Source organism: Lampris incognitus, chromosome 7 (assembly GCF_029633865.1).
Source record: "Lampris incognitus isolate fLamInc1 chromosome 7, fLamInc1.hap2, whole genome shotgun sequence".
Classification (NCBI taxonomy): Eukaryota; Metazoa; Chordata; class Actinopteri; order Lampriformes; family Lampridae; genus Lampris; species Lampris incognitus.
Window position 1 is genome coordinate 22,078,839 of NC_079217.1, and position 24,228 is coordinate 22,103,066.

The 24,228-nt window shown below is 43.2% G+C and overlaps 1 protein-coding gene across 1 annotated transcript in view; it reads right to left on the reverse strand.

The window, feature by feature from the left end:
* Positions 1–3,299: 3,299 nt before the first annotated feature.
* The window catches only part of LOC130115195 (calsyntenin-2-like), a 206,632-nt gene continuing 185,703 nt past the window's right edge, over positions 3,300–24,228 (reverse strand). Inside the window, exons 14-17 of the mRNA XM_056282813.1 lie at positions 15,458–15,603; positions 14,208–14,331; positions 4,594–4,778; positions 3,300–3,485 (exon numbers count right to left, since the gene is read on the reverse strand). Of these exons, the coding sequence (XP_056138788.1) occupies positions 3,300–3,485; positions 4,594–4,778; positions 14,208–14,331; positions 15,458–15,603 (641 nt within the window). The remainder of the gene's footprint in view (positions 3,486–4,593; positions 4,779–14,207; positions 14,332–15,457; positions 15,604–24,228) is intronic.

A 24,228-nucleotide genomic window follows, 5' to 3' on the forward strand; every position in this document is an offset into this window, starting at 1 on the left:
ATTATTGCAGACGGTGTCCCTTAGAACTACCATCTTTGTGGTCTGTTAGGTGGAGGGGAGTTTCCTCTTCAGGGTCATGGTGTGACACAGGAAGAAGACTGTCAAAGTAAGCTATGATCACATGTACAAATTGTTTATCTGACTTAGTGACAAGTAACTGGGAGACAGGCTACATAGTGAGTAGTTACAAATTCATATTAAAGCTAAATACCTAGAGCCTTAACATAGATGATTAGCTAACAGACTTTTGCCAGCCTGCGTTTCTGTAGAATTTATTTTTCATAATTCTCCCTTCCTGATTCATGTCTAGGGAGTACAACAAAAATGTGGAAAAAAATATTGTTTTTTGCAAGGCAGAATTTTGGAGCAAACCTTAGTGTATTTTGTTTCCAAACATGTCGTTTTTCCTACGATATTATACAAAAACCTTCCTGTGGCAAAAAACCCCCAAAAACAAACCCTATATGGTCCAAAGCTGCAATCATAGCGTTGTACATCCAAATATCCACTAGATGGCAACATTGCACGCCTCATCGACTCGACATACCTTGCCGCGTACCTGTGTATGAGTTTCTGCAGCAATGTTGTAAACCACCGGACTTAATGTTTAATGATGTAATGTTTGTTTCTGAACAACACTTCCAGTGCAAGGAAGACGAGTGATCTAGTCGAATTACGGAAAGTCAACAAAGTAAAGCACAGCCAAGTGCAGTAGACTGTGACGTTCAATGGATGATGGATGTTATTTAAAAAAAAATTTTTTTAATGAGCTTGCTATTTGCTTGTCTGTCACGCGCAACAATTTGCCATCAGTAATGATTGTATACTGAAAAGCGGACGTAGTTCATAAGTATTGTTTGGTGCTGGAATATGTTTAATTGACTTTAATCGACCAAAACATTTACGTTACATAACCAGCAAAAACAATAATGGGCTGACAATAATGTGTTGCTGTTTGACAGCTATAATGGTCCCACACCAGTGTGACGTGATCAGGAAATGGTCATGGCAAAAGCAAAGCCGTGGTTTTGATGCCTATATAACTACAAGGGCCCATCTGCTCTTTGTTATTTGTATGAATGAGTGGTGCATGGGGCTTCGTCTCTTGCACATCTGTGTGTGGAAAAGTAATTAAAGCAGGCAGGCAATAGTATGTGATTTCCTGTTCTGGTAAATAAGTAAGCCTGTTAGGGATGGGAAGACTGAGGAAATATTGTGATCACGTTACAAAAACGTGTATTTGCAATGCAGCGAGAAAACAACTAAAGTATGAGCAATATTTCTGACTCAATGAGTCCTACCAGATTGCATTATATTATTACTGTATTATAAAATGCCTTTCCTTCACGTGATAATTTAATAAAAGCAATGGAATACTAGAATTACAGCTACTTCCCAATACCAAGCCTGTGCAAGACGCACGCACACACACACTACATATATAGACACAGTCACACAAGAACGAGACCCACAGCTAGATTCTAAAACAAGTCTTTATTGGCCAATTTACAGAAAGTGCTGTAGTGACCATTCCAAAGAAAAGCAGACCAAAGAGTCCATAAAATAAAAAAAAAAAAGTTTTACACATTATACAAGATTCTCATGTTTATTTTCACCGTTCTCCTCCTCTTCTTCTAAAACAAATGCCGGGACAACATTAGGGGTCGGACTGATGCAAAATCCACCAAAGGTTCCAAGGGAAAAGGGGTGCAGAGGCAGGTGACGTCACAAGACCATGTGTCACAGTAGATGATAAAACTTCTAAACAGCAAATGAGATCTTTACATTAACATAGAGCTATACACATAGATTCTTCCAGCTAAACCCAATGGAGAGGCTGTCAAAGGTTCACTAGGCTATAGGGGGTAAACAGGCTTTTTGGTGCTTATGAGTCAAACAAACCCTTTAACTTGCCAATAACAGACAATGCAATTGGTCACTTCACATGAACCTGCAATTCCTCTGTGGGTAACAAAAACGGTGTTGTCTGTGGATTTGATTACCGTCGTTTTTGAGAGAAAATCGGATTCAGGATGGCCAAAGCTTCAAGTTAATGCCCTTTCACTTGTGGTGAAGACACTTAAGATTGGTTATGTGATGATGTGGACTGTAACGATACCAAACGTTCACAACTCCGTGCCATTTTAGCGAATTGACCCTGTCACTGTGGAGGAGGTGGCTCATCCAACCGGTGCGACCGAATTTGCAGCTTCACAGAATGGTCTGAACACAGAGCCAAGGACACGCATACGAAGGAGGGAGGTTGAAGTGAGTTCTGCATCAACTCCCTTCTGAGAGACTTTAGGGGTGCGTAAGTACATATGAAGGGTTTGAGAAGTCAATGCTCAGTACAGGTGGAGAGAAGGAGTGGTTTGCTGGGTCGGAGGTGGGGTCCCTACTATACTATATTTACATGAGGAGCATATAAAAATGTACAAGGATTCTCCCCTCTCTGAGACTGTCCAAAAACAAACAAACAAACCTGAACCCCTTTGACTAGCTCAACATGACTTCTGCAATAGCACACAGACCTAAACTTGTTTTTTTTTTTAGTTTTTTTTTTTTAACGTGTTCCATTGAAAATATGCTGTATCTGTAAAATCACCCGGAGTCACCATTCAGACTAGAATGAGCACTAGTAAATAATAGAAAATATACAAACCAAAATAAAAAGTCTCACAAGTCTGCCAACAAGTTTGCTACTTTTTTTTCTTCTTTTTTTTAAACGAGGACGGTCTTCCATTTTAATGGGACATCAGGCATCTCATTGTGGATTTTGTCAGACAGGATGTACGTACGACACACGCCTGTTGGAGAAAAAGGGGATTCCACACATCACTGTTTTCACCAAAGCCATGTGAAGGGCCATCGTAGGTGACTGGCCATTTTCCAGGGAATAAACTCCAAAGGGGGCGTCCTAATTTGGTTCTCTATCCCTGTGAGGATCAAAGTGAAGAGGGTGAACTTGTTTTACCGCGGAGCAGTGTTAACTCACTTTTTACTTCCTAGCAGTGCTTAGTTTTCATTAATGGCTCAATACAAAACTGGATGTTTTCTAACCGGGTTAGTATTAAATCATTGCTGTGTGGGATTGTGTTTGATAGCGAATTTATGACTCACGAGTAGTGTGTTTTCTTTTCCAATAGCAACCACCAGCAGGAGGAGGTGTTACCTCATTTTTAGAGCCACAATGTAAACGTCACATTGCAGAGAGACTGAACCGTCTAATTGGAGGTTTTCAACATGAACCTGTGTCACTGGGAGTTTGTGTGTTTGCATGTTTGGGTATGAGTGTGTGTTTAGTAAGATATTGTTGTTTTGTCCCAGTTTTGCATCTTGCTGGAATGTTGCATCCTGGGTAGTTGGACATCCACTTCCTCCTCGCTGTCATCCGATTCGGCACTGGTGATGTCATCTTCTTCTTCTTCGTCATCTTCCTCCTCTTCCTCGCTGGCCTCCTCGTCTATGGCCCGGGGCTCAAAGTTCTGTAGTGACATGGGGAGAGAGAGAGAGAGACTGTTTAATTTCCTTGACGTAAACTATGACTTGTTTGTCAACCTTTTTTTTCCCCATGGCGATAAGTTGATTACTCAGTAAGAACTAACCGATGGTTGTGAGTGGGATTTAAAAAAATTAGTATGCTGTGTGGAGTTTGCATGTTCTCACTGTGTCGGCGTGGGTTTCCTCCGGGTGCTCCGGTTTCCTCCCACATTCCAAAGACATGTAGGTCAGGTGAATCGGCCATACTAAAAATTGCCCCTAGGTATGAATTGTGTGTGTGTGTGGTGGTGGTGGTGGGGGGGCCCCTGTGTGACGGTCTGGTGCCCTGTCCAGGGTGTCTCCCTGCCTGCTGCCCAATGACTGCTGGAATAGGCTCCAGCATCCCCGCGACCCTGAGAGCAGGATAAGCGGTTTGGATAATGGATGGATAGTATGCTTTCCCTCTTATTTGGCTCAGGTGCACTGGCACATCCACCAGCACTGACTGACTTACTGACTGACAGACAGAAATCAATAGTACTATCAAAGCTGGCTCTTGGGCACACCAACAGACCCATGTTATTATCCGCAGCTGTGTTTATCCTGCTATGCTAACATCACAGAGTACCAAGACCAACTGGCCATGTTTTTAACCTTTACATGGTTTTTAACCTCTAGATGTCAGAAAACTCGTTTATTTACTCATTAAGTTCAATTTCATGTCAGGATCTCCTGGCAAACCATTCCTTATTCGGCCCATCCTCATCCTAACTCATCTCACTATGGCTCTCTCTTTATCTCCATCCCACGACTTGGTTTAATCAGATCTCCCTCTCATCCCACACAAGAAGACACACCACACTCACTCCATCATATTCTCCCTTTGCGCCACCCCTCTTCCTACACCCTTCATTTTGCTCCTACATTGTTTCTTTTCTCTGTAATATCTTATTCACTTCCACGGTCACTTGTTCCCCTTCATCCCTCCACCCGCCCTTCCTCCTTTTACCCTCTCCTCCTTCAGCTCCTAATCTCTCTCTCTTGTGCGCTCTCATTTCTTTTCCCAGCACCCCCCCCTTCCTCTCTCTCTCGCTCATTCTCTCCAGCTCATACCTCCATGGGGTTGACGGTGATGGTGAGCGCCGAGTTGTCCCATGCTACATCCACGTCCTTGGCCGTCTCAACCAGTTTGACCTCCTGCTGGTGGGTAAGGTGGATGCGGTAGATGCCAAGTACAACTACCACCACCAAGGCAGCGATACACATCACAATCACTACCGTTGCTGCGCTTGGCACACCTAGGGGTAGAGGAAAGGATGAAGATGGATTGAAAGCTTTAAAATAAAAACAAAAGGTGTTTGGAGGAATGTAACACTTGATTGTGTTATAGTCTTTACCTGACTTTGTTTTGTTATAGTTTATTTTATTGGAAATATTTTTACAGTATATATATATCAGTATTTTTCTTCCCTGTGTTAGCCAATCAGAGTGAGACCCTCAAGTTAGCAGCAGGGTGTAAAATGCTAGCTGGGAAAGCGTACACTGAAAGGCATAACCAAGTGGCTGGGATAGTTTAGAGAAATATCTGTACTGAATACAGACTTGAAGTCCCCAAGTCCAAATGGGAGACACCACCAAAGGTGGTTGAGAATGGCAGAGCTTAGATCGTGGGGGACTTCAAGTTCAAGACTGACAAGCAGGTGCTGGCTAACCAACCAGACATTGTGGTGGCCGACAAGGAACAGAAGACGGCAGTAGTGATTGATGTAGCAATCCCGAGTGATGGCACCATCAGGAAGAAAGAGCATGAGACGCTAGAGAAATACCAATGGCTGAAGGAAGAACTAGATGATATGCGGGAGGTAAAATCCACAGTAATCCCAGTGGTAATAGGAGCACTAGGGGCTGTGACCCCCAAACAGGGAGAATGGCTCCAGCAGATTCCAGGAACAACATCTGAAGTCTCTATCCAGAAGAGTGCAGTCCTAGGAACAGCTAAGATACTGCACAGAACCCTAAAACTCCCAGGCCTCTGGTAGAGGACCCGAGCTTGAGGAAGACAAACATCACCCTAAAAAGGGTGAGAGGAAGTTTTTTATATATATATATAATCCAGTGAGTCAAGTAAATTCTTTATGGACAGTACAAGCCTGTTTAATGCCATAAGCAATCATCAGCTGTCAATAAAGCTACATGGGAAATAACATACCATTTACTGCCTTGTCATGCACATCACGTACACAACGTCCAATCGGGAAAGGAGCGGTGCCTACATTCAAAAATAAAAAAAAACACGTGATCGCTAACGGCACCTCTCCTTTCCCATTGGACGTTGTGCATGTGATGTGCATGACGAGGCAGTAAATGGTATGTCCTTTCCCGTGTGCCAATATTTTTTTTTCCTAGGATGAATCCGGACAGTTCCCGCCCTCAGGCACTAGGATTGGCCAGATCTGCCTGTCAGTCAACTTTCCGGATTCATCCTAGGAAAAAAATATTCGCTTACCGTACACACACAGTTAAGTTGGCACAGTTAGCTTGATTGCAAACGTGGCTAATGGCTAACAGTTAGCTAGCAAACGTGGTTAGGGTTAGGGTTCTTGCGCGGTTGCATCAGCCTTGACTGACAGGCAGATTAGCCAATCCTAGCGCCTGAGGGCAGGAACTTTACGGATTCATCCTAGGAAAAAAAAAATTCGCTTCCCGTGTAGCTTTATTGACAGCTGATGATTGCTTATGGCATGAAGCAGGCTTGTACTGTCTCATAAAGAATTTGTTTGACTCACTGGGTTATTTTGCTCATTATTTGTTGAGCACTTTCCCTACCATTGAGTGTTTCTTGTAACAAAGCTATGTATATATATATATATATATATATATCTAAACGTGCGACACACAAAACAAGCTTGTACTGCTATGTGTTAAAACTTTTTTCCTGCATCTGTATTGATATTCCGCTCCTCATTAGTTGAGCACTTCTATCAACACCATTGATGGTTTCGGGAAAAAAAACGCCATATATATATATATACACTACCGTTCAAAAGTTTGGGATCACCCAAACAATTTTGTGTTTTCCATGAAAAGTCACACTTATTCACCACCATATGTTGTGAAATGAATAGAAAATAGAGTCAAGACATTGACAAGGTTAGAAATAATGATTTGTATTTGAAATAAGATTTTTTTTACATCAAACTTTGCTTTCGTCAAAGAATCCTCCATTTGCAGCAATTACAGCATTGCAGACCTTTGGCATTCTAGCTGTTAATTTGTTGAAGTAATCTGGAGAAATTGCACCCCACGCTTCCAGAAGCAGCTCCCACAAGTTGGATTGGTTGGATGGGCACTTCTTTGAGCAGATTGAGTTTCTGGAGCATCACATTTGTGGGGTCAATTAAACGCTCAAAATGGCCAGAAAAAGAGAACTTTCATCTGAAACTCGACAGTCTATTCTTGTTCTTAGAAATGAAGGCTATTCCATGCGAGAAATTGCTAAGAAATTGAAGATTTCCTACACCGGTGTGTACTACTCCCTTCAGAGGACAGCACAAACAGGCTCTAACAGGTACTATTTAATGAAGATGCCAGTTGGGGACCTGTGAGGCGTCTGTTTCTCAAACTAGAGACTCTAATGTACTTATCTTCTTGCTCAGTTGTGCAACGCGGCCTCCCACTTCTTTTTCTACTCTGGTTAGAGCCTGTTTGTGCTGTCCTCTGAAGGGAGTAGTACACACCGGTGTAGGAAATCTTCAATTTCTTAGCAATTTCTCGCATGGAATAGCCTTCATTTCTAAGAACAAGAATAGACTGTCGAGTTTCAGATGAAAGTTCTCTTTTTCTGGCCATTTTGAGCGTTTAATTGACCCCACAAATGTGATGCTCCAGAAACTCAATCTGCTCAAAGAAGTGCCCATCCAACCAATCCAACTTGTGGGAGCTGCTTCTGGAAGCGTGGGGTGCAATTTCTCCAGATTACCTCAACAAATTAACAGCTAGAATGCCAAAGGTCTGCAATGCTGTAATTGCTGCAAATGGAGGATTCTTTGACGAAAGCAAAGTTTGATGTAAAAAAATTTTTATTTCAAATACAAATCATTATTTCTAACCTTGTCAATGTCTTGACTCTATTTTCTATTCATTTCACAACATATGGTGGTGAATAAGTGTGACTTTTCATGGAAAACACAAAATTGTTTGGGTGATCCCAAACTTTTGAACGGTAGTGTGTATATATATATATATATATATATATATATATATATATACACACACACATTCATTCACTCATCTTCAGCCGCTTCTCTGAGGTAGGGTTGCGGTGGCAGCAAGCTAAGTAAGGCACTCCAGACGTCCCTCTCCCCAGCAACGCCCTCCAGCTCCTCCTGGGGGATCCAAAGGCGTTCCCAGGCCAGATTGGACATATAGTCCCTCCAGCAAGTTCTGGGTCTACCCCGGGGTCTCCTCCCAGTTGGCCATGCCCAGTAAACCTCCAAAGGAAGGCGCCCAGGAGGCATGCTAATCAGATGCCCGAACTGGCTCCTTTCGACGTGAAGAAGCAGCGGCTCTACTCCGAGCTCTCTCTGGATGTCTGAGCTCCTCACCCTATCTCTAAGGCTGAGCCCAGACACCCTACGGAGGACACTTAATTTCAGCCGCTTGTATCCGTGATCTCATCCTTTCAGTCACTACCCAAAGCTCATGACCATAGGTGAGGGTTGGAATGAAGATTGACTGGTAAATTGAGAGCTTTGCCTTCTGGCTCAGCTCCCTCTTCACCACAACGGTCCGGTACAATGTTCGCATTACTGCTGATGCTGCACCAATCTGCCTGTCAATCTCCTACTCCATCCTACCCTCACTCGTGAACAAGACCCCGAGATACTTGAACTCCTTCACTTGAGGCAACAACTCATTCCCAACACGGAAGGAGCAAGCCACCATTTTCTGGTAGAGAACCATGGCCTCAGACTTGGATGTGCTTACTCTCAATCCCACTTACATAAATATCTATCTATCTATCTATCTATCTATCTATCTATCTATCTATCTATCTATCTATCTATCTATCTATCTATCTATCTATCTATCTATCTATCTATCTATCTATCTATCTATCTATATATACAGTGCATCCGGAAAGTATTCACACCCCTTCACTTTCCCCACATTTTGTTATGCTACAGCCTTATTCCAAAATGGATTAGATCCCTTTTTTTCCCTATAAATCTACATACAATACCCCATAATGACAAAGTGAAAAAGGTTTTGTCGAAACTTTCGCAAATTTCTTAAAAATAAAAAACGGAAATATTGCATGTACATAAGTATTCACACCCTTTACTCAGTATTTGGTTGAGGCACCCTTGGCATCGATTATAGCCTCAAGTCTTTGTGGGTATAAAGCTACAAGCTTGGCACACCTATATTTGGGGTATTTCTCCCATTCTTCTCTGCAGATCCTATCGAGCTCTGTAAAGTTAAGATGGGGCGCGTCGCTGCACAGCTATTTTCAGGTCTTTCCAGAGATGTTCAATGGGGTTCAAGTCTTGGCTCTGGCTGGGCCACTCAAGGACATTCACAGACTTGTCCCGAAGCCACTCCTTCGTTGTCTTGGCTGTGTACTTAGGGTCGTTGTCGTGTTGAAGTAAACCTTCGCCCCAGTCTGAGGTCCTGAGCACTCTGGAGCAGGTTTTCATCAAGGATCTCTCTACTTTGCTCCATTCATCTTTCCCTCGATCCTGACTAGTCTCCCAGTTCCTGCCGCTGAAAAACATCCCCACAGCATGATGCTGCCACCACCATGCTTCACTGTAGGGATGGTATTAGCAAGGTGATGAGAGGTGCCTGGTTTCCTCCAGATGTGACGTTTGGCATTCGGGCCAAAGAGTTTAATCTTGGTTTCATCAGACCAGAGAATCTTGTTTCTCATGGTCTGAGAGTCCTTTAGGTGCTTTCTGGCAAATTCCAAGCGGGCTGTCATGTGTCTTTTACTGAGCAGAGGCTTCCGTCTGGCCACTCTACCGTAAAGACCTGATTGGTGGAGTGCTGCAGAGACGGTTGTCCTTCTGGAAGGTTCTCCCATCTTCACAGAGGAACGCTGGAGCTCTGTCAGAGTGACCATCGGGTTCTTGGTCACCTCCCTGACCAAGGCCCTTCTCCCCCGATTGCTCAGTTTGGCTGGGCGGCCAGCTCTAGGAAGAGTCCTGGTGGATCCAAACTTCTTCCATTTACGAATGATGGAGACCACTGTGCTCTTCGGGACCTTCAAAGCTGTAGACATTTTTTTGTACCCTTCCCCAGATCTGTGCCTCGATACAATCCTGTCTCGGAGGTCCACAGACAATTCCTTTGACTTCATGGCTTGGTTTCTGATCTGACATGCACTGTCAACAGTGTGACCTTATATAGACAGGTTTGTGCCTTTCCAAATCATGTCCAATCAATTGAATTTATTACAGGTGGACTCCAAGATGTAGAAACATCTCAAGGATGATCAGTGGAAACAGGGTGAACCCGAGCTCAATTTTGAGTGTCATAGCAAAGGGTGTGAATACTTATGTACATGCAATATTTCAGTTTTTTATTTTTAATAAATTTGCAAAAATTTCTACAAAACCTTTTTCACTTTGTCATTATGGGGTATTATGTGTAGATTGATGAGAAAAAAATGAATTTAATCAATTTTGGGATAAGGCTGTAACATAACAAAATGTGGGGAAAGTGAAGGTGTGAATACTTTCCGGATGCACTGTATATATATATATATATATATATATATAATATTTAGATAGATGTAAGAAAAAAAACAATACATTGTAGAACAAGTTCGTTTCGTGCATCACGAACTCATTAGCTACATTTATCACACATTTTATCTATATATAAAATAGATACTAATACTGTGTCAACAGTTTTAGTGTTTAGGGTTGAGGAATTATTTCATGCACAAGTACAAACCAGAAACTGCATTTCAAGAACTTTTTCAAGGTCATTAATACTTCTTACTTTATAGTTAGACATGTAGAAATGGGTATTTCGAGGTACATACAGGACAGCAAAGCTACATTGCAAACTACTAAGAGCTATAGTGGGTTTTTTTTTTCAAATTTTGTTAATTAGGTTTTGCAAGAACATACAATTGTGTCATCAACGTTTATAAAACGGTATAAGGTATGTAAAAAGATATGAAAAAAAAGTGACAATTGACATATTGCTAAGCACCAAAGCAGATTAAAAAGGCTAAGAAAACTAAAATAACACAACCATAAACAAATGCAAAAAACAAAAAACAGTCAGCTAATGGCGAACCGTGTCAGTAATGGACACTAATCCAATGGGTCATTATTAATCTTCTAGCCAACAGGGTGACAAAAGCCAAGACATCTTCTACTTTTCCCCAATTATCTCTGATAGGTTATTAAAAATCTCTGTCCAATAATCATGTCGGGATGGGCAAAGCCAGAACATGTGTATGAGGTTTGCAGGAGATTGCCGACACTCATCACATGGTGGTGATACACCGTCATAGATATTAGACAACCAAGCCTTAATGTGGTAGGTATACTGTACCACTTCACACTGAATAAGACCATGTCTTGCACAAATAGAAGATTTGTGTACTCACTCTAAAATCTCTTCACAAACTTCCTTTGGTATTATTTCCCTAGAGCCTCCTCCCAAAGGGTCTTTATAGAGTTTAATGACTCTGGATGGAAAAGATTAATTTGGTTGTAGATATATGAAAATTTGGCCTTTCAGAATTTTGATTGGTGTCAGGAAACCATCTCAAATGGAACCATTAGGTAGGTTTGGGAAACACGGGGAACGTGTTATGGGCGACACTATACGGACCTCTAAATATATGGAAAAAAAAAAGTTGCCTGGTAAGCCAAAAATCTGTCCGAGAGTTGCTGAAAGGACGCAAAAACATCAATAAAGAGCTATAGTGTTTAAGCATAATGGGCACATGGAGGGGGGGTGATCTAAAATGTTTAATTTTGAAGCTCTGATCTCTACCCCTGCTGAAACGACATGACTGCGGCGTGCATGCCCCTCCAGCCTCCAGTGGTGCGAGTGTGTGTTGAGCGAGCGTGAGGCTTACAGAAAACTCGTTAATTGATCATTTGATTCTCTGTAGTTGCTCGGCTTTTCACACCAAATCCACGGCCTTTGATCTTCACAGAGAAACTCCACCAGGCATTTGCGCACACACTGCCCTCGCCTCCCCGCTCTCTGTTGTGCCTTTACTAACAGCTTGATTCTATCGCTCAACTTCCAAAAAAAAAAGAAAGAAAAGAAAAAATGCACACGCTCAGGCACACACATGTCTACCAATCGTATAAACTAGAAGTGCGACTAGAAAACATCCCTTATCCATTATGGTACTCTGGACCTGACCCTTGTGCTCCGTACCATACGCTAGGCTACCCCGGCCCTGGGATGTTAAAGGGAAAGTTCACCGATTTTCCACCTTATCTCTGTCTATCTTTGACAGGGGGGTAGCATATGAAAAACACATGCGGATGTTCCCGATCGTTTCTGCATCCCTGGGGCGGCAGCAAAACCACGTTTTTTGTTTTTTTTCCAGCTACCTGGTGACGTATCATGATGTCATTTGGCAGCCGGAAAAACTACATTCAGCATAGCAGGGTTTCTTTTTTGTTTTTGCTTTCCCCCCCCTCCTTCCCCCTTTTCTCCCTAATTGTATCCGGCCAATTACCCCACCCTTCTGAGCTGTCCCGGTTGCTGCTCCAACCCCTCTGCCAATCCGGGGAGGGCTGCAGACTACCACATGCCTCCTCCGATACATGTGGAGTCACCAACCGCTTCTTTTCATGTGACAGTGAGGAGTTTTGCCAGGGGGACGTAGCGCATGGGAGGATCACGCTATTCCCCGCAGTTCCCCCTCCCCCCTGAACAGGTGCCCCAACAGAGCAGAGGAGGCGCTAGTGTAACAACCATGACACACCCACATTCCATTCCATTCCAGTCATTTAGCCGACGCTTTTATCCAAAGTGACTTACAATAAGTGCATTTAATGTAGGAAGTCAGGAGAACTACTAGTCATCAGCTACTAGTCACCCACATCCAGCTTCCCACCCACAGACACAGCCAATTGTGTCTGTAGGGATGCCTGACCAAGTCGGAGGTAACACGGGGATTCAATCCGGCGATCCCTGTGTTAGTAGGCAACGGAATAGACTGCCACGCCACCTGGATGCCCCCCTTGCAAGGTTTCTAATACTCTAATCTATTCTAACCACGCTATTAAAAAAAAACACGCCCTAGTTCTCTTGGCTGAACTATGTTTCCGAAGGTGGAAATGACGTCCCACAACAATGGCACAGAGGATTTTATGGACAATACTACAGATGCTTACACGCAATGCATTCTGGTAGTTGTAGGCACTGTGGGAAAAACTGAGCAAGACGACACACGATTTCTCTGTTACTATAGTGAGGACTTTATTGCTTCAATCAACTACATTATCAGTACTGATTGCACATACGCAAAACGATCAGTGAAATTTCCCTTTAGCACTCTTTATTTTCCCTCCTGCCCTCCTTTTCCTTTTTTTCCCACCACCCTCTACTCAAGTAGCCTGTTAACAACACTGTCTGCTGAACTCCAAGACTCTAAGTAGAACCCATTAGATCCAAATGAATAATTAAGGTCCGTGTGCTAGATTAGGAGCAGTGGTCTCATTCTAACCACGCTCTCCTTACTTAAGATCTCTCTGTACAGAGGAAGGAATAAACCTGGCATATCATCCGAGAAGATCTCTTCCTATACGTTTTTTTTTTTACTGTGGCTTGCTGCTCTGGATCAAGTTAGTCTACCAATAAAATGGTGTGTTGGACAAAAGCATTATGTGAGTGCATCAGTTCAACAGATCTACAACGGTTTGCCTGCATTGGACAACCATGTAAATACTCCTCGCAATGCTAGTTCTCACTTGAGTGCCTCTTAGCTTGACAGGCTTATTACCTCCACACACCTTGCAATTTTGGCCATCTTGAATCTTTATTCTATGTCATGTAAAAGTAAAATCTTGATTATTCACCTCGTCAGACTGCATCAGTTGAAGTGGGACAACTGTCACATTGTGCGATGGTTGAATGATGATGAGGCTATGATGCCAAAAAAAAGAAAAAAAAAAGGCAACCCGCACATACAAAATGGTCTTGTGGAAAAAATATGCAGTTGCATTCATGGCAGCATTTTTTTTGTCTTCTCCACAGCTTGTGTGTAATGATGTTGTCATTTTCAGCTATGCTCCTATGGTTATATCCCTACAATGCATCATCACAGCACAGATTTCCTGAGACCGCTAGAACTTGGTCAGACCTTATGAATCTCGTAAATCAGTAATTTGTCAGCTGTGCTTGACAATGCCTCACTGAATGAACCATGACAGCTGACCCACGTTCACAACAAACAATTTTGTCTATGACTTGAAAAAAAGTGTCTGGGACAGCCCTAAGACAGCCAAAAACCGTACAGGGTGTGGAGGCTATCACTTGGAGCATTGCTCTCTGACCATTTATTTACCTTATCTACTGGATTTGAAATATCAATTTCTGTCTTTTTCACACTTGTTCTCTGACAGTATGTGAAAGCCATTTTAGCCTTTGGAGTTAATCCTTAAATCTAGTTTTAAGAGTTGGTTTAAAGGAAACTGACGGAGGCACTTGACGACATTACCTTGTGGTAGCAGTCGTACCTGAGCTGTGGTTGGGGTACAGGTCATGTATCATGGATGGATGATGGACCACTTGCATGTACTGAGGCGGGGCCACCATGTGACTGACATGCTCCCCGGGCTCTGAGCTGTGGAGTATGTTGACCTGTGTGAGGAAAGACATAAATAAAAGGGATTATCTGGTGGATTAGCTAAGATCACAGAAAAGTTGGACAATTTTAGTAATACATTTTCTCCAAACTAGATTTGGACCCGCCTTGACTCTCATACAGACCATATATTCCTAAAGAGAATAAAGCCAGGTTTAAAACTGCAAAAAGTGTCTTGATGCATGATCAATAATTCAGGTAAGGACCTCCCAGAAAGTTGAATCAGTTTAACTGGACACAACATTTAGTGGGAAAAACGTTTCATCACTCATGTAAGTTACTTCGTCAGTCTCACTGAAGTCAATAAAAAGTTTTTTTCTTTAATTTATTTCTGATTTTTTGCTCCCAATTTAGTGGCTAATCGATCCCTATTTTAGTTCAAACACCCACCCTCGTTTTTCTTGTGTTCGCCAACTGCATCTCTCCGGCCGGCAGTCTCGAAGGAGACGCCTCGCCACTTCCGTGACAAGGCGAATCCAGGCCGAACCACTGCTTTTTCCCCACACACTCAGAGACGCATTCATGTGACGACCACAAGCCGACTGCGCCTCCCTCCCGAAGACAGCATTGCCGATTATCGCTGCTTCATTGAGTCCGGCCATAGTCGGATCTGACGAGACCGGGGCGCAAACCCCGGTCCCCAGTGGGCAACTGCATCGACACAAAGCCGATGCTTAGACCGCTACAGTCAATAAATAGTTTACCCGATTTAGTTGAGTATGAAATCTTTTATGCAAATCCTGGGGATTTCATTTAATATTTCCCATTTTCATTAAGATCTTTTCCTTCAAAACGACAAAATTCCCATAAAAACGCTCGAATGAAAACATGGTAAGTGAAACTGTCAGGTAAAATGCTGCACAGTGAGATCAACAATCCTTTAGAGAAAATGTAGAACATTCTTCCCTCCATAGGTGAAAGGTCAAATCTATATTAAAAAAAAAGCCTAACAAAAGACTGGACCGCTTCAGTGAAAACTTGACATTTTTATTGTTTAAAATGAGGTCCGAGTCAACACCCAAAAATCTAGCGTGCGGTTACGGAATAACACACAAGGAACATGTGTATTACAAAACACCATGTCAAGGTGCCCTGATGAGTCAAACGTTACCCGGGCCATACCTCCAGGTTGAACTCGTTGCTGGTGTAGCGTCCATTGAGCTCAGAACAGGTGAGGCGGAACCGTCTCTCGCCAAGCTGTCCAGGGTGCCAGTTATGGTAGCGTACCTGTCGGATCACCTGCTCATAGTTGGACATGGAGTCCACACCTGAGGGAGGAGGGCAAGGGACAAATGAGGGTTACTGTGCCAGATTTAAAAAAAGCTAGAGGAGGAGACAAAGATGTTGCTGGAGTTACGCTGAAGTACATTTCTAATAGATTGTGTTCTGTCTGAATTTAACGTAAAATATTGTGCTGCCTCGCAAGACAGTATTTCGACCAGTCTGATGATAAAGGAATTCTCTGAGCAGAGTTTAAGATCTGCGATGCTTGCCCTCCCTCATTTGCTCCTTTTTTAGGATGACCTGAGTAATACTCCATAGTCAAAAATGAGGTTGTTTGCAGCAAACAGAGCATTTTCTCGCTAAATAGAATGTAGCGATACTGTCTAATGGCCACAAAAGAACATTCTCAATAACCTTGTAGTCAAGACCACCCAAGGTGAGACCAAGTTCAGACCAAGACTTTGAGGTGACGAGTCCAACTCAAGACTAATGAAGCCAAACCTTCTCTAAAGACTGACAACAGAACAGTGCAAGTCCAGTTAAACACCGTGACTGTACCCATCCTGTAGTAATATACTATTGTCATAAAAGCCAAAATTTCACTACACTATAAGATTTATTTTGGCTTTCTTTTTCTCTGTCAAAAAGATGCTTCAGATTCCAATATGCTAATGTTTCAGAGGCATAAATTAATAATAACAAAAATGAAACAGATTAGATTAGACTAGTACATTTAACTCAGCGGTCCCCAACCCCCGGGCCGCGGACCGGTACCGGTCCGTGGGTCATTTGGTACCGGGCCGCAGAGAAAGAATAAATAACTTACATTATTTCCGTTTTATTTATTATCTGAGGCTGAACGATATTTTATTTTGAAAAATGACCGGATTCCCTCTGTTACATCCGTCTATGACTCACTCTTGACGCTTGTCTCGGTCACGTGATACGTTGCCGCTAAAATTAAACCCACAAGCTAGCAAAATGAGTAAAAAACAAATGTCTTTGGAAAGTGTCTTTGCGAAGGGGAAAAGGCCCAGTAAGGAGACAGAAGAAGAGCCTACGACTTCCAAGAAAAAGAAAGCTGCATTTAACAGACAATACCAGGAGTCCTACTTAAAATATGGATTTATCGCGACAGGTGATTCCCGCGCACCAAGCCCGCTCTGCATAATGTGCGGCGACTGGCTCTCTAATGAGGCAATGAAGCCTTCAAAACGGCTTCGCCACTTGGAGACCAAGCACCCTGCATTAAAAGACAAGCCTTCGGAGTATTTTGAAAGAAAAAAGCATGAACAAGAAGGACAGAAGCAATTACTGAGGGCCACCACATCAACAAATGCGAGTGCACTGAGAGCATCATACTTGGTGGCTAATCGTATTGCTAAGGCTAAGAAGCCATTCACCACTGGTGAAGAATTGATCCTGCCCGCCACTAAAGACATTTGGCGTGAACTTCTAGGAGAGGCTGCGGTTAAAAAGATAGCACAGGTGCCTCTTTCGGCCAGCACCGTCACTCGGCACATTGAGGAAATAGCAAAGGACATTGAGACACAATTGTTGGAGAGCATTAATACATCACCGTGGTACGCACTCCAGGTTGACGAGTCTACAGATATTGACAACAAGGCAATACTACTTGTTTATGTGCGATATCTTTATCAGGAGGATGTGCATGAGGATATGTTATGTGCACTATCGTTGCCAACCAAAACCACAGCCGCAGAACTATTCAAGTTGCTGGATGATTATATATCAGGAAAACTGAAATGGTCCTTTTGTGTCGGCATATGCACAGACGGAGCTGCTGCCATGACCGGACGGCTGTCTGGTTTAACTACTCGGATTAAGGAGGTTGCACCTGAATGTGAGTCTACGCATTGTGTCATTCACAGGGAAATGCTGGCTAGCCGAAAAATACCACCGGAACTTAACAGCGTATTGAATGATGTCGTTAAAGTTATTAATCACATCAGAGCACGCGCCCTTAACTCGCGCCTGTTTGAGCAGCTTTGTGAGGAGATGGACGCGGAGCAGGGGCGTAACCACGGGTGGGCCTGGCCTGTCACAGGCCCACCCATTTCAAGCCCAGGCCCACCCAATCATGCTGGCTTACAAGCACGTAGGCTGGCCCCTTTTACGTACGTAGAACTGCAAAATCTGAGCGCGCATACCATCACGCTCTGTATTTTTCACTGCTGCTAACTAGCCAATAGCCGACAGTTAGCCATAACTTATGGAATGGCGAAACAAAGTTCAATCTTCTGCTTTTTTAAAAAGCCACGGATGGAGGAGGAGGAAAGCACACCTGCTCCAGCACCGACTGAGCCACCCAATGAGAGTGAGATACCGCCGGAGAGAACGACAGAGGAGGCTACAGCTTCTCCGTTGCAGGCAGCTTCTCCTCCCCCCTCTGACGACGGTGAGACGATTCCCTTGACCATGCCACCGTCAGATTTGTCTGCTGTGGATGAGCCACCCTCGCAGCCTAAATTAGTGTTCCCTGCAACCAACATTTCAGGAAAATGACGTTCTTTTTCCCATAAGTGGTATGAAGAATTTAAGTGGCTTGAATACAGCTCAGCAAGGAACGCTGTTTTCTGTAAAATGTGTAGGCATTTCCCTGAGCCCCATATGGAAAACACGTTTTTTCGAAGCGGGTTTGTAGATTGGAAGCACCTCCGAGGCCAGGCATGCTTGAAACATCAGGCTAGCAAACCCCCCCATTGTATTGCACTTGGTAAATTTGAGGGTTCGGAATGGACCGTTTTCATTCAGGCACTGCGTCGTAAAGTGGAGAGGGGTCAGTGTTACCCCTCCCTCATTGAAGTGCTGGACAGCTGCAACTTTGACGTTTTCCCAAACATTAACAGACTGTTAAGGGCAATGATCACCATTCCCCTGACTTCATGTACTGTTGAAAGACTCTTCTCCACTACAGGCCGTATCAAAACATGTCTAAGATCTTCCATGCTAACTGCACACCTCAACAATCTATCCCTGTTGTCCTTTGAAAGGGAACTTACTGACTCTTTGGACTATGATGAAATAATCTCAATCTTCAACGCTCGCCCTCGGCGTCTACCGAGTCGGGCTGTTTTCCTCAGTGATGTTTAAACGGTTGTGCAGAGCCTGGCGAGAATGACTGGGGTGGTATTTGTTTAAGTATGTTTCTTGGTCACGTACTAAAAAGCTGTTATGTATTTACTGCTGTAATGTGTTCAAATTTGCGTCTTGTTTGAAGGATTATTGCTGGAAAATTTTGGCCCACCCATTTTCACTCAGGCCCACCTACAAAAATATTCCTGGTTACGCCACTGACGGGGAGTACAGACACCTTCTCTTATACACAGAAATAAGATGGCTATCCTGAGGGAGATCGCTGGCCAGAGTGTTTGAATTACGAGAGCCGCTGCAGAGATTTCTCTCAGAAAAAAGTCACCCCTGGCAGCACATTTCAGTGACGAGGAATGGGTCGCAAAACTCGCTGACTTGTGCGACATATTCAACCTGCTCAGTGAACTCAATCGGTCACTTCAGGGGGAAATGACAACTGTCTTCAAGTTGGCAGATAAAGTAGCTGCATTTAAAGCCAAACTGGGTTTGTGGGGACGGCGCGTGAACAGAGGTATATTTGACATGTTTCAAACATTCGCGGGGATTTTGGAAGAGACTGAGACCGAGCCTTCATTCTCCCAGCTGGTGCACGATCACCTGTCTTTGCTTTTAAAAGAGTTTGAGCGCTACTTCCCAACCACAAAAGACCCACGAACTGCCAAGGAATGGATCCGTGACCCATTTGTCAACAAACCAGGTGAATCCAGCATGTCTATGCAAGAAGAAGATCAACTGTTGGAGATCGCAAATGGCGGCGGCCTTAAAAGTATGTTCGAGACAACAACTCTGCCGGTGTTCTGGATTAAAGTCACAGCAGAATACCCTGAGATCGCCTCAACAGCACTGAAAACCCTGTCGCCATTTCTGACATCCTATTTGTGTGAAGTGGGATTTTCTGCAGTGACAGCAACCAAAACAAAATTACTGAGTAGACTGGACATAAGCAACACACTTCGGGTGTCATTGTGTCCCATTACCCCTAGATGGGACCGTCTCGTTGCAGAGAAACAAGCTCAGGGCTCCCACTGATTTAGCGTTATGGTGAGTTGTATTTTCATGCAATTTATATTTGTTTTTGTGTTGTATCTTATTTTGAAGACATGTTTAAACGTTACCATGGCGACCAGAGAGTGTTAGGGGGCAGAGAGGATGTTACTCATGTTATGCTGTTGGCGCGATGTTACGAGGACGCTGCTAATAAAGTTGCATACGAGTACACAGTGGATTCACGTTTATTATTATATTTAGAAAATACCACAGTTTTGATGCCGGTCGTATCATTTAAAGGCCAGTCTGTGAAAATATTGTCTGACATTAAACCGGTCCGTGGCGCAAAAAAGGTTGGGGACCGCTGATTTAACTGACCTCCTCAGGGGAAATTTGACATGAAGTCTTGCACTTGACTATTCTTGGAAAATTATCACAAGTCTGCACTGTTGGAAGCCTAGACAAGTCTGAGTCTTTATCCTGTGAAGTCCGAGATGAGACTGAGACCTTCAAAATGCAGACTCAAGACTGAGTCCATACTTGATCACTACAACCCTAGTTCACGATAAGATCCAAGATCCAATTCTCTAATGGTTAAGGGTTAAATACATTATATATATCTACAACAACTAGATACACTTATACAAATGTAATCTTGGTTGTAGGAACTCACTGCTGGCAGTATTTCAGAGAAAGCTGACAAAAAAGTTTGGAATTTCTCTCCATGCTGCATGAATAAAATTTCATTTAAACACACCTGAACCTGAGTGAAGATGAGTTTCTTCCAGGTTCACAGATATTTTCATTGAACGAGGTCACAGGTCAATGGCCTCTGTGGTTTGAATAATATTGTTATACAAAACAAGATTGGGCTGGGCAGTGGAACCCGGGGATTTGCTTGAAGACATAAGCTGACTATAATGATGTACAACATTACATACAGAGGAGGACTTGACTGTAACATGCACAGGATGCAAGTCCACCAGAGTTGTGCCTGTGCTGTACTTTTCTATTTCTCAGCATGTTTAATAGAAAGAAACACTGTTGAATGCTCTGAAATGCTCTGACTGTGCTGAAAAGAGAGCATAATCAGATTCATCTTTATTTGGCCATGTATGTTTGCACATACATGGAATTTGACTCCAGTTTAGTTGCGTTCAATGTACTTACATAGAATAACAGCACAACAATCTTCAGGAATATATACAAGGACTGACTAACATGCTTAACTTGCTCACATCTATTTCAGCATCTCTGATATATTCTCTGCACCATTGCACTTTATCACCTTTTATTTTGCCTGTATATAGTCAATTCTGGTGTATACATATATCTGAAGATTATTGTGTTATAGTGTTGTTATTCTATGTTAAGTACAGTGAGAGAGCCATGAAACCAGAGTCAAATTCCTTCTATGTGCAAACCTACATGGCCAATAAACATGATTCTGATTCTATATACTGGTGAAACAGGAAGGCAATGGTGCAGAGTGTAAAGATGCTGGAATAAATACGTTAGTAGGTTACATATATACATGAGGTAGGTGGACATGACAGAATATGCATGTATATGTACAACATAGAGTACATACAGCGTGCTTAAATTTATTATGACCATGTTAAGTGTTCACCAGAGTGACGGCCTGCGGAAAGAAACTGTTCTTGTGTCTGGTTGTTTTGGCGTACAGTGCTCTGTAGCACCCACCAGAGGGGAGGAGTTAGAACAGGTTGTAAACAGGGTGTGATGGGTCTGCAGTGATGTTGCCTGCCTGTTTCCTGACTCTGGAGGTGTATAAGTCCTGAATGGAGGGCAGGTTGGGACACCAATGATTTTGCTCTACAGTCCTGACTGTCCGCTTTGGTCTGTTCCTGTCCTGTTTGGTGGCCAATCCAAACCAGACAGTGATGGATGTGCAGAAAACAGAATGGATTATTGCAGAATAGTACTGAATCAGCAGTTCCTGAGGCAGGTTGAACTTCCTGAGTTGATGGAGAAATTGCATCCTCTGCTGGGCCTTTTTGATGATCGTGTCTGTGTTGGACGGCCACCTTAGGTCCTGACAGATTGTAGATCTCAGAAACCTGAAGGTTTCCTCAGCAGACACAACTGTTGAGTATGGTGGGGGGGCAGTTTTGGGGGGGATCCTCCTGAAGTCCACCGTGATCTCCTCAGTTTTGAGCATGTTCAGCTCCAGGTTGTTATGACTGCACCAGAGGGCCAGCTGTTCAGCCTCCCATCTGTATGCCGACTCGTAACTGTTCTGGATGAGGCTGATGATCGTTGTGTTGTCTGCAAAGTTCAGGAGTTTAAGGATTTTCCAACTTTTTAAATTCTTTTGCGCTTCTAAATAATTTTAATAGTTTCACATCATACAGGATCTACAAACAGCAGGAGCAACAAACCTGACACTTTACCACAACACGTTCCACAAAGCTTTATTCTAAAGGGTATTAGTTCTGCTTTCCTAAAGGGTAGTATGACTAGTTAATAATAGCAAGGGGGTGCTAAGTGGCATTGACTGAAAGAAAGTAAATTATATACATCCCTACTACTCCTTAGATGTCTGCATTTAGAAACGCAGGAGCCGAGGGGCTGAGTCTTTTTGTTGTTTTACCCCCCTCCACCATGCACTTGATTCCTCCTCCCAGTCCTCAGCGAACCATTCAGTGATCGCAGCATGCCAATACCTACTGTGGGTATTGAAAAATGGCAGATGCTGATAGACATAATGTGCGGTCAGGGTAGGCAGTGCCTCACCAAAGCTAAAAAGAAATGTTGGTTACAAGATAGTTATATTTATTGATCATTTATTCATTTCATAATTAATAATTTTATGAATTTTATTTATTTAGAATTTTATTATTCATAATTTGTCTCAGGATAACACATGCTCCAGTAAAACTAGTCTGAATAGTTGTTTTAAAATTATAGTAAGCTCCTTTTGCCACAGCTTGCTCCTAAAAAAAACTACTGTTCCTAAATGTAAGTAGTTTAAGGCCATGGGCTGAGGCAGAGGCTATCCGTGTCTCTGTCTGCAGGTTTAGCGCATAGGCCAACATTTGCAGATTTGCGCATGCGTAGTTGGTTCTCAAACTGTGTTGAATGATCATTGATGAGGCAAAGACCGACCCCGCCTCAGCGCTTCCATGTCACCTGACATCCACTCCTTCTTGCTCTGCGTCCTTTCCCTCGCACCTGGTGCAGATAGCTTAATGTTGGCAGTCAGCACGGATATTTCTTACAACATTGTCTTATGAAGAAAAAAGACCTATGGTCGCCAATGGGAAGCCAACACCTGGCCTGCAGGATCTTACCCAGCATAAGGGTAAGACCCTACTTTTTTTAAACCCTTTTATTGGCTTTGTGTATGTTGTCTGATGTTCAATACTGGAGAGCTGCCTGCCTGGCTGGTTCCATCAAGGCCGAAACTGACAAACAAACGCATGCGGAAGAAAAGCGCCGCTGCCGAAAAATCCGCCAAGAACAGAGAGCCGCAGGAACGGGTCCACCCCCTACTATCCCCTGTCCGCGCTGTTTCCATCTCTTCTATTCTCACCTTGTACTGTCAAGCCATCTTCGTTCCAAGCAGACACCTTAATCTCTTGGAAGGGATCCTCGGACACGAGAGACGCCAACGACGACGACTGATGTTGGGCTAATGTGAGCTGACACCAAGATTTCTTTTTTTTTTCTTCTTTTTTTGTCTTTATCCTGGTGCGCTGTCACCAGACCCTCATTCCATGTGATTATGGGTGTGCTTTTGTGCATTTTGTAGGAGTGAAGAAGCTTTTTTCTATTTATCGGTGCGCTGACACCAAGCTCTAATGTGGCAGGCAGCAGGTGAGATGGCCTGGTGCCCTTTCCCAGTCCCTATAACTGTACCATCTCTTGTCTCCAATTCCGTTTAAGGTCTGTGGTCTTCTGGCTCTTTTTGCCATCATTCGGCATGTATCAGACACTTTAGATCTGTGAGACATTGTTTCTTCTTGTTCATGTTGTCATAGAAGTGATGTTATTTCTTTATTGCACTTGTTGAGCTTCATGTTTCCTTCTCTCTCTCTCATCGTGTTCTGACACAAAGGGGTTTATTGTGTTGTATACGTCTACAGTGTGTGAACAAATTGTAAGCTAGGTGTATTTTATCTAGCAATGCGTACTATGAGCTTGGGCTTCTGCATTAACTGAATGTGGACATATGCCAGATTGACAGGTCACTGCCTACCCAGGCAGATTTCACAGCTAATTACTGATACTGGGTATCCACTACCTTTCTGTTTTAATTTACTTGCCCTGCTTACTTGAGGAGGGGCTAAGCTATGTGTATATTTTAGTTTTTGTCATTATTTACATAGCTGGACAAAAGAAGTCAGGATTTAGGTAGAAATTACATATTGCTCCCCTGAACAACTGAAAAGTGACTTTTTTACATTTCTGGCAAAGGGTGTAAAGTTGAATCCTACAGTGCACATGCATTGCAGAGACAGACTCGTGTGCGTTTCCTCCTACTGCCTTGACAGAACTGCGACGTGTGTAATTTCAGTTAATGTGCCATGTATGAAAATGCTGGA